This window comes from Octopus bimaculoides, chromosome 11, assembly GCF_046866305.1.
Source record: "Octopus bimaculoides isolate indiv1 chromosome 11, ASM4686630v1, whole genome shotgun sequence".
In the NCBI taxonomy this organism is placed as follows: domain Eukaryota; kingdom Metazoa; phylum Mollusca; class Cephalopoda; order Octopoda; family Octopodidae; genus Octopus; species Octopus bimaculoides.
The window spans coordinates 76,588,893-76,601,392 of record NC_142938.1 but is presented as its reverse complement, the minus strand read 5'-3'; the positions used below and the strand labels follow the sequence as shown (position 1 = coordinate 76,601,392).

At 33.8% G+C, this 12,500-nt stretch overlaps 1 protein-coding gene across 2 annotated transcripts in view; it reads right to left on the bottom strand.

Annotated features, from left to right (window-relative positions):
• Positions 1–882: 882 nt before the first annotated feature.
• The window catches only part of LOC149133405 (uncharacterized), a 461,174-nt gene continuing 449,556 nt past the window's right edge, over positions 883–12,500 (bottom strand). For both annotated transcript variants that reach the window (XM_089360392.1, XM_089360391.1), the window contains exon 6: positions 883–1,414. In XM_089360392.1, coding sequence (XP_089216518.1) covers positions 1,352–1,414 — 63 coding nt within the window. In that variant the 3' untranslated portion in view covers positions 883–1,351. The remainder of the gene's footprint in view (positions 1,415–12,500) is intronic.

Sequence of the window (12,500 nt, the reverse complement as noted above, 5' to 3'; positions counted from 1 at the left end):
TATATATATATATATATATATATATATATATATATATATATATATATATATATATATATATATATAGTATAACGTAACGAAATGCATATAACGTATCACGTGAACTTTTCTGTCATTTGCATACGGCGATGGCTTTCGTGCCTCCAATACAAATTGCATACTCGCGTACACATACACACAAACACACATACATACACACGTATGAACGCAAAACCCCACGCTTATACACATATATATATAACTTGATATATGCATATATATATATATACATATGCATATACATATATGTGTGTGTACATACATACATATGTATATATATATTTATATATATGTATATGTATATATATATATATATATATATATATATATATATATATATATATATATATATATATATATATATATATATATATATATATATATATACATACATACATATAAACATTTTACATTGCAAATGGGGGAGAAATTATGCAATACGTTGTTTCGATTGTATGTATGCATATATGTACACACGCACGCACACACACAGATACACACACACACGCACACACATATTTATTCATATACTATACATATCTATATATTGTTGTATATACATACATAAATATATGTACGTATATGTGGATATATACGTCCACACACACATATATACATATATGAATACATGTACATATATATGTATGTATGTATATATATGTATGTGTATATATATATACACTCATGTATATATATATATATATATATATATATATATATATATATATATATATATATATATATATATATATGTGTGTGTGTGTGTGTGTGTGTGTGTACCTATATTTGTATACTTTTCTTTTATCGCTTGTATATTTGTTTTACATCTTATTTTCTATCCTCTTTCTTTTTATTATATTTTTCTTTCAATTTCCTAACCACCAGCGCCGTCCCGTAGAGATATCATCTGGTGTCTTACCAACACCAGCATCAGCACCAGATGAGGAGGAGGAGAATATGAAATCAACAGCAACAAATAGCATTAACAATAATAATAATAATGATAAGAAAAATAATAAGAAAAAGAATACTAATAATAAGAAAAGCATCCATTTCATCAGTGCAATGTTTCATAAATGATGGCGAGTTGGTTGGTTGGTTGGTTGGTCGGTTGGGTCGATGGTCATGTGTTAAAGTTCATATTTATTTATTTATTTTTGGGGAGGACGGGCGGGGATGGAAAGGGGGAGATAACTGTGAACAAAGGAGTAATCGATTGGAGCTCGTTGCTATTGTTGTGAGGTTTTGTATGATGATGATTGTGGCGAAGAAATTGATGGCAGCAGAACAGAAGTTTTGGTCAACAGTCTTACTACATCTCATCATCTGTGGTCTCCATCAATAGAAATATATCGTCGTTCCTAGAGTGTACATGCTGCTGTAAGCAATGGATAGAGAGAAAGAAGAAAAGAGAAAAAGGAAAGCGTTAATGGTTCGAATATGGCCGACACAAGATGCAGAAAAATAAATACAGTTACAGACATATATATATATATATATATATATATATATATATATATATATATATATATATATATATATATATATGTATATATGTACGTATGTATGTGTATAAATAAATAAACATGCATATATGCTTATGGAAAATGACATTTAAAATAGATAAGCTTAAATGTAGATATGTACACTGAGATTTACATACAGAAAATTATCATTCAGGTTTATATCAAGTTCATATATATATATATATGTGTGTACTTAAGTATACACACACACACACACGCTTACGCAAACAGACGATACATATATCCATTGAGTATGTAAGACGAAATAACATAGATGTTTTGGAGGTTGTCCTAGCTTTTGTGCTTTCACATAGATCTCTCAGTCTTACTTGCTTTTTCTGCCTTGTGAGTCAATTGAAATACAAACACGAGAAAGGAATCGACTTGGAAACAGTGTTTGATACAGTAAAACGCAGAGTAACCTTCATAGTATGTTTATTCGTTATGGGCAGTGAATACTAATAGCAGACGACACGTTGATGCAAATAAATGATAATATTATTCTAATGATGAACAACGTTTCATAAGGACAGGTACAAATATATTCTAATAGCATTTGGAAGAAAAAATTTGAAGAAATTTATTCCGAGTTTCTCCACGCTCCATCTTCAGACGATTAAGAAAATTAGGATATGAAATTTGGTGTACAAGCAGTATACAGTTAAAATATTTGAATATCGTAATGAAAATGAGTTGGTTAATATGGAACGACAACGGCGTATTGGTTTTAACTGTTGTTTGAAAACAGCAGTTGCCACTTTGGATAGTTACTGTCAGTTTAGACACCGAATTAGAGCTTTGAAAAGACTGTTAAAGTCCAATGATTACACTGGTTAGTCAGATAACTGCTGTAATGTTCATATATTTAAGAAACCTAAAAGAAACATTAGCTATTAGCCTTTCCAAACGCATCTTATTTTTAAAAGCAACAAAATGTTTCGCATTTAAAATGGCGGAACTTTGGTCATGTTGCCTCTTATATATATATATATATATATATATATATATATATATATATATATATATATATATATATATATATATATATATATATATATATATATATTATTGTTGTTGTTGGCATTCCGTCGCTTACGACCTGCTCGTGAAATTAACGTGCAAGTGGCTGAGCACTCCACAGACACGTGTACCCATAACGTAGTTCTCGGGGAGATTCAGCGTGACACAGTGTGACAAGGCTGACCCTTTGAATAACAGGCACAACAGAAAATAGGAAGTAAGAGTGAGAAAAAGTTGTGGTGGAAGAGTACAGCAGGGTTCGCCACCATCCCCTGCCGGAGCCTCGTGGAGCTTTAGGTGCTTTCGCTCAATAAACACACACAACGCCCGGTCTAAGAATCGAAACCGCGAATCCGCTGCCCTAACCACTGGGCCATTGCGCCTCCACACACACACACACACACACACACACACACACACACACACACACACATATATATATATATTCTAAAAATTCTAATGATATGCTTTCGTAAAGAATAGCCTGTAGGCTACTTTCAAAAGTACTGAAATAAAAAGAATAGAAATGAATCGGATATAAGGTATTCACAATTTTATAAAGGATCTCTCATCTTAGAGGTTATTATGTAAGACCAGTGACTACACGCACACATACACACACACACAGATATTATAAACTGGTTACGTTTAAATCTGGAAAGGAATTAACTCCACCAGGTTTAAAACTGCCCAAGGCGCAGCGAGTGTGGTTTCGGTGCCCCCACGACTTCATCAATAGTTAAGTACTTAAAGGAAGACAATATAAAAGTTGTGCTAGAATATTCTGTAACGAAACGAATTTCTCTTTCACCAGTCTTTATTGTATTCTCTTCTGTTTCAAACACTGACAAGAGATGATATATTTACACAGTGAGTTTCCGCTCTCGCACTACGGCATTAAAAATAGATAAATACTACATAGAATTTCAAATTTAATTGGTTTTTAATATTGCCGACACATTCACGCCATTCAATTTGTGAATGACACATTGTCAAAATGGAAATAAGTATTGACGTTTCGCTTTTTCACGTCAAAAGAACAACTGTTTCTACGAACACAATATTGAGTATTAAATCGATAATAGAATATGTGAAAGGCGTTTCACTATCTATAAACATTATGATTAGTTCCTTCCGTTATTTACACACACACAGCAGTAAGTGCGGTATGACCGAACGGTTAAGAAGCTCATTTTGAAACCACGAAATCCAAGATCAATCCCGCTACTTGGTATCTTGGATGTCATTTTTCCACAGCCTTGAGTCGACCAATACCTTGTGAATGAAATCTGAGTCAATAGAATGCCATCCTCTAAGCAAAATTCTACCCTAAGTGGCAAAGTCCAGACAACCAGAAAATGAATTATGTTAGAGAGTAATCTGTAACCGAGCATCGGTATTAAGCTCATCAATAAGACTGCTCTTCTTCTCTTTCCCTCTGTCTGTCTGTCTGTCTGTCTGTCTGTCTGTCTGTCTGTCTGTCTCTTTCTCTCTCTCAATCTCTCAGTGTTTCAGTTAACCTAAATAAAATTGGGTAAGCAGAAACTATAAAGAAAGAACTGGTCGTGTGGTTTGTACCTGTAATTCAAAAGTACATATATATATATATATATGTGTGTGTGTGTGTGTGTGTGTGTGTGTGTATTCCAAAAATCTAACAAAAACACAACAAATGGAAAATCCGTAGCTTATTCCACATCAGTCAACGTCCAAAAGATCATAACGATTTCGTGCCTTTAACGATGGCATTGTTCACTTTGGTGACGCCAGCGGTGAGGAGCCACTGGGAACAGCTAACGAATGTACAGGACAATGACGAAAACAAGCACGACAACGACAGAAGCAATGGTTATATCTTATTGCAATGACAGGTAAATGACTGAAATGACAAATATTTAGAAATATAAACAGATTTGATAAACAACGAACAGATAATTTAGAAATGTAGACGTAGATAAACTTATCTTTTACTGATTGACCTAATGTGTCTCGCTTTGGAAACCACACAAATGCAGACGACCACGAATGTTATCGACTATCAAGGGGGTATAAACAAGAGATAGGCATACAAGAGAAAGAAAGAGAGAGATAGAGAGAGTAGGTGACATACAAGAGATAGACATATAAGTGATAGATATACACGAGAGGGAGGCAAACAATAGAGAGATATGCAAGAAAGAGATCTGTTTTACAAGAACATTGGGCGACTGGGGAATTACGTTGAAACAGTCATGTTATACTGAAAGGGGAAAAAAATGTTCGTAATTTTTCTCCTCACAGAAGAAAAATATATGATGAAAAATTGTTTATCTGAAGCCTAACTGAGTTTGAAAACAGAAAAGGAATTAAACAAAGCAACCAGCTTGATTAAGAGGTAAATGATAAAAAATATTATGTGATAAAGGCGCCAAAGTCACAAAAACTAACCTCTTCTCTCCTATATAAATTTGTTCGCTTGTGTTTATCTGAGAAATCAATAATTTTCGTTAAGAAGAAGGTTTTGTAATGTTCTGTGCCTTGAAATGCTATATTTTTGACTGTGTAATGTTTCGTGTCCTGCTGTTAGCGTTTTCACTGTTTACCAGTTATAAAGGATATTGTTTTTTATTGTAAAAACGGACGTTGTAGTGGTTCGGATGTTAACCTCACGATCGTCAGGGCGTAGATTTGATTCTTGTACAAGGCTCTGCGTTGTGTCATTGGGCAAGATATTTCGTTTCCTCACAATTATCTCTTGATTGGTTCTCTGTCTAAATTCGTTAGCTTCCTTAACCCTTTGCTTGTCCAAAGCATTTTCGCAAGTTTGTCTATCCTAAACACCCATGCTTCTTTTCACACTTTCATATTGCTTTTGGTTCATACGTTCTGAATAATATATAGCTTTCCTTTCATAACTCCCACGTTACTCTGATGTTTGAAAAGAAATCTGGGAATACGTATCATATATGATGCAGTGATGCCATACTTGTGTATCGCATTATATATATGACAGACAAAAGATTAAAAACAGAAAACAATATGTTTGTTTGTTTTGTTCACGTCTTATTGCTATTTATATCAATTTCTTATTCTCTTCAGCTAAATATTTTAGTTGTACTAAAGTTGATATTTCATAATAATTTCATTGTTACAGAAAAGCAATACTTTCCTGAATTCGTGTTAAACATAATAATTTAGTGCCTGATTTTGGATGGTGCGTTCTAAAGACAGTCATTATTTTTCTTAGATAATTCATTTAGCTTCCAGTAGAAAACCTTAAAACTTATCATTCAAAATAGCTACATTATTGACATCTTTTGGCATTTAGCCTCTAATTAAGTATTAATATCATTCGTCCATAATATTTCTCCGTAACCTTTTGTTTCGCTTGTATGATGTATTCTATCTAGTTCATTAATTCCTAAGTATATGTAAGTCTGTATTTGTTGTAATTTTCTTAAATCTAGTACCTCCTGATTCATTTTCCTCTCTTGAAGGTTGTCTTGGAGCAGTTCCCATATCAGATTTTCACATCAACTCCTTTAATGAACCCGTGTATTCTATGACAGTTTTCCTTGTCTGTCATGTGCTGCGCTATGGCGTTAACTGCTGTACTTCTTACGCTGAAGATGCGGCCAAAACACAGTCTGATGTTGTCAGAAAAGGACTCTGACTGTACATTTGTGAACATCACATGGAATACTTTATTTTATCGACACTGAAAGAATGAAAAGCAAACTTGACTTGGGTGGGATTTGAACCAAGAAAGTGAAGATCCAGAATACATTTTTTCTACTTTAAGCACAAGATCTGACATTTGTGGGGAAGGCTAATCAATTACTTCGACCCCAGTATTTAACTAGTACTGTTATCGATCCCGAAAGGATGGAAGGGAAAGTCGACGTCAGCTATACCAAGACAAAACAATGATAACACATTATTATTATTATTATTATTATTATTATTATTTTATGTTTGACTTTTGTTTTGCATTTGTACAAGTTGGATCCAAGTCTCACCCAGAGACCTCAAGAGACAACAAGTTAGAAGTTCATGTAGGTGTTATGCCTAGGGTACCATATATTTGGATTTGTACAGTTTTGTTCAAGTGAATGTTTAAGAAACCATAAGAAAATTATGTTTGCTTTAAAATTTGAGATCACATAGACAGTATTTTACGTAGGATATGGGCAGTTCCCATGAGCACTATCTTTTGGACTTCAGCCATTTTGGGGTTTCCTGGTATCTGAGCTAGGTAGTAATCAGCCCGTTTCGCTGTCATTCCCAGGGCACCTATGACAATAGGTATTGTTTTCGTCTTCAGATTCCACATTTTGCTAATTTCTATTTCAAGATCTTTATATTTGCTCAGTTTTTGGTAGGTCTTGACAGATACGTTTATATCAATTGGGACAGTCATATCAATGAGGAGGCATGATTTTTGTCTGAAGTCTTTCAGTATGATGTCTGGCCTATTTGCGTCTATCTTTCTGTCAGTTTGAATGGTGAAGTTCCAGAGGAGTGCAATGTGATCATTTTCAAGTACTGGGGGTGGTTTGTGTTCCCACCAGTTTTTATCATGGGGCAAGTCCAGGTTTTTGCATATTACCCAGTGAATATATTGTGCAGCTCTATCATGCCTGTTGAGATACTCTGTAGGCGCAAGCAGACTGCACATGGAGACAACATGATCGATGGTCTCATTTTGTTGTTGGCATATACGACATAATGGGGAGCTGCCGTTCTTTAATATGTTGGCCTGGTAGTTCTTTGTAGGTAGGCATTGATCTTGGGCTGCTATGATAAACCCCTCTGTTTCTGATTTCAATCCAGAAGCCATTAACCATTGGTGGGTAAGGGCTTTGTCAATATCTGCATTATTCGCTCTCTTTGGGTATTTGCCATTGAGAGGTTTTCCATGCCATTTTTCAGTCATAATAGCTAAGGCAGCAATTTTAGCACGGGTTTTCAAGCGCTTAGCTTTTTCTGTAGGTGTTTCTAGTTCGTCTAATTCTTGAATTTGTTGCAATTGGAATTCACTTAGATATTCCTTTGCCTGTTTTGTTACTGAGTAAGATGCTTTCTTGCTTTTATATTTTAAGACAAGTTTTAGCATCCAGTCCTCAGAGTTTTTCATATAGGTGTCTAGGCCAATTGTGGCTACCTTCATTGATAATGCCAGCTGTAGTAGTCCTCGACCTCCCTCTTTTCTTGGCAGATAAAGACGTTCTATATCTGCCTTAGGGTGGTGCATTCTATGCATTGTCAACAGTTTATTATTATTATTATTATTATTATTATTATTATTATTATTATTATTATTATTATTATTATTATTATTATTATTATTATTATTATTATTAAGACGACAGACTGGCAGGATCTTTCATCCTTTCGGGGTCAATAAAATAAGCACCAGACAGTCACCAGAGTTGATGTAATCGACTAGACTCCTCTCCCAAAATTTCAGGCCTATAAGAGAATGGATTACTATTATTATTATTATTATTATTATTATTATTATTATTATTATTATTATTATTATTATTATTATTATTATTATTATAGGAAAGCTATAGTCAATGTGGTTTAATATCTATGATTTGACACCAGTAGCCATATCACATAAACGTTGGTTGACTTTATGCAAAGGTTAATTAAGATAGCGCACTTCTGAATGCTATTGACTTGTCAGAATCGTTAGCAGATAAATTCTGTCTCTCATTTCTGCAGAAAATATAATATAAAATCGAATTGAATAAAATAGAGTAGAATAAAACAATATACATACATACATACATACATATATATATATATATATATATATATATATATATATATATATATATATATATATATACATATGTATCGATTGTCGATTGATAATGATTAGAGGAAATCGATTATTTTTAATAATACAGACACAGACGCTCCAATCAGTTTATAGTTCATGTATCTGGAGACGGTGATGGTAGACGTGGTGGTGATGGTGATGCTTAAAAGAAGCGATAGTAGGGATAAGAATAATAGTGGTAACAATGCTGGTTGTAGTGGTGGTGGTGGATAAAGAAGATGGGGAGGAAGGTGTTGGTGATAGTTTCTTTAATGGTTCAGTAAATGCTCTTTACGACGGCAGTGGTGGTGGTTGTATTATTCTTGATGGACGATATGGTATTGGTGGTGAAGAATGTTCCCCGCTAAACTGCAAGCTTGTGCGCACGCGCACGTTGTACAACCAGTGCACAGAAGATTTCCAAAGTTGAAATTGTATTTTTAAAAATTGAAGATGGTTATTCGCATGACTGCGCATGTACTTGGCAAAGAAAGACAACATTTGTACACACCAGCATTAGGGGTGAATATAACGATGGAGAAAGTTGTTGTTGTTGTTGCTAATGATGGCGATACTATTTAGCAATGGTGTTCAAATACCGCTGAAGTCGACGTTGTTTTTTTATTCTTCGATGTTGATAAAATAAGTAACAGCTGAGTACGGGTCGATGTAATTGGTTAGCTTCCTTCCACAGAATTTCAGGCCTTGTGTGTATAGTTGCTGTCATGTGTCGTACGCTTTTTGTAGAGCGTTGATGACACTACACTTAAAGTCTTCCCAAATAAGCACGAGTTCTCTCCCATCGGATGAAGCCATAGCGTTACTTCGTTCTCTTAGTATTTTCTTATTTCTTTATTGCCCACAATAATAATAATAATAATAATAATAATAATAATAATAATAATAATAATAATAATAATAATAATAACAACAACAATGATAATAAGTGCTGGTGTTGATTCATTCAGTTAAAGCCCTTCAAGGCGATACCCCAGCATGACCGCAGTCCAGTGATAGAAAACAAGACCCTAGAACAGTGTTTTGGAAGAGAGGTATTATTTGGTTATTTTGGAGGATAGGGATTATCTGGTTATTTAGAAACTGCTATTTTGTATGCATGTATTTTGCTGTTAATTTTCGCATGGACGCAGTGTAGGAATGTTTGTAAGAAAACGTTGTAATAATCATCTAAACGTATTGTAATTACGTCTGTTTGTTTGGAGATGATTATGTTTGAAATGGCAAAAATAAGTTCGAAGCACTCCGTTATAACATACTGCATATCTGCTGATCTTTCATTTAGGCATTCTTATATAACAGCATAGATTTGTGGATGTGATTTGTATGCAAGCTGTGATAATCTGAACTACAAGTGTATTTTCTTTTTCGTAATTTGTGGTTTGTTGCGAAAAGATTGGTGAGGGGAGGCCTCCAGGCAAGATTCGTATAATTCTTGAGAGATCCAATGTACTGTTTATATGTTAATGTTGTTTCTTTGTCTTAAACAAAATGCGATGCCTCTGAATACTCTAAATATATTTGTTCAAACTATTGATTCTTTTTGTTATAATTTTCTACGTATGCTGTGAATTTTGAAGATATATAATTCCTCATATTTTCCTCTTTTCTCAGCGGTATGCATTTATATTACTCAAGAATGATTTTGCTCGTTTGCTTTATTTTTTTTTTCTTTTCTCGAAATTACCCCAGGCAAAGCTCATAGGCCACTTTTAGGAAAAGTGGTTAGGAAAATGGAGGAGGACTAGCATTAATGCAACAAAAACTATATGTATATATATATATATATATATATATATATATATATATATATATATATATATATATATATATGTATATGTATATTTCCTATATTTATTTATATCTATCTATCTATCTATCTATCTATCTATCTATCTATCTATCTATCTATCTATCTATCTGTCTATTTATCTCTCTCTCTCTCTATATATATCTATCTATCTATCTATCTATCTATCTATCTATCTATCTATCTATCTATCTATCTATCTATCTATCTATCTATCTATACATGCATATTTAAGATACCAAATAAAAGATGATAAATAATTGATAAAAGATTTAAATGATATATACTGAGATGCTAATACAAAATAACTAATAGAAGAACTGGTTGCTGTTTGTATTTGATGGTCTCTGATTTTATCTTCAAGAAGGTTTGTGTTACTTTAAGACTGTTGTTTTGAAACCAAGGTTGTTTGGTGATTAGAGTTGCCGAGCCCGGACGAATTTTGAAAAGTTTCGGCGTGAAGTTATCTGCATACGAAGTTCAGTTACGGTTTTGTGTGAAGCATAGGAAGGTCGCTTATGTATACGTTAAAATAAGTAGATGACAGAACAGAGTCATTCGGGAAATTGTAGAGTGTAGATGTATTGTAGTAATGCACAGGGTTGTGGACAGAACAGATTGTTTGCTAACCAGCGGCTTGCATTGTGTCATAATGAGTTGCTTAATATATTGTAAGCGAGCAGCGGAAAATGGAATCTAACGCTTTTCCCTAAATCTGTAGAAGTAATTGGTGTGATACCGTTATATATGCTTTCTCGTGGGTGGTGTCGTAGCCGAGGGTGATCGTCTGAAGCCGTAGTATGGTTTACACAGAGAAATATACCTGGACGAGTGATGTCAAGCGTGAGTGGTTTTAGGATTTATTAAGGGTATAATTTGGAGTGTTTTGTGTCTAAATGATGATATTTTGTCGGATTTCACGGTTGTATATAGAACTTGTTCAATTTTCAATTTCTGACGATTTTGTAGAATTGGTAAGACGTTATTTCAAAACGCTTGCAAGTGCAATAATTTCTTTAGATCTTTGGCGCTTCATGTAACCATGTAGTTCAGTACTAACTGCTCAAGGTCATGTAGTCCGCGACTAAACTGGCTTCTGCTGGGGTTGCCCAACCAACAAGATTAAATAGCAAAAACAAAAAAGGCCATCAAATGCTGATGAACTCCTTGAGAACTAATTACATCCTTATCCTGAGATGGAGATGGGCTCGACCAGAATTATCAAGTACGTTGAAACACATGTATGAAAATTACCCTACTATGTATGAAAATTACCCTACTATGCCGGAGCTGCCGAGGCTCGGAAAGCCCAAGGCTGTCAAGGATGAAAACACTGGTAATAATATTCAAGTATTTCAACGGCTTAAATGCTATAAAAACGATTTGACTCGTTTAACGTGCGTTTGTAATTTTGCCGGAGTTTAAAGACTTTTGATTTTCCTATTGCTTTTCTCGTTCCATTTCGATAAAATTAGTCGATATTATAGTGTAATTGGTAGAAGGTATCTAGCGTCTTGTGTTTCCTTTGTGCTACGTATATTTTTGACTGAGGTTGGAAAAATGCTTGATAAGCGAATTTAACTGTTTTATGAAGTTGTTATGGTGACGTGTGATGTACTGTGATCATTTTTAGAAGTTGTCAGGACTGTTAATTACTTTATTAAGTGTTACATTTCTTAATTTGTGCTTTAAATTTGCTAGTTTTCTTGTTTTAATTGAAAAGAAAAAATAACGTCAATATTGACAAAATATAACAAAATAAATAGTAAATATATAGATAAAAATTGTAGCTAAAAATAGCAATAATTACACCAACAAAAATTACCAAAGCAACGAAGGACACGGCTAAGAACCGAAAACGAAGAATGTTTTGTAAATTGACAGGTTTAGATATCTCAATGAAATCTTGAAACTTAACCAAAATATAAATAGAGATCGTGAACCTCAAATGAAATATAAATTGATTAAGAGGAAGGCAATATATTAACCGAACTAATAGACAACCTTAGTCATTGAGAATAATAAATAAACAGAAGTAAAGGAGATTCTTGGACATTTGAATAATATATAAACAAGACTAGTGGAGAACCTTGGATGCTAAACAATATTTAACCAGTATTACATAAATACGTCGACCACTGGTTTTGTGGTTTTGGCGCTTTGGGCAAATAATTCTTAGCATAACCTTGGGGTGTGTGCGTGCGTGTGTGCGTATAGTCAACGTCTTCTGCCTGCGTGTGTGAGCGTGCATATGTATGCGTGTGTGTATGTATCT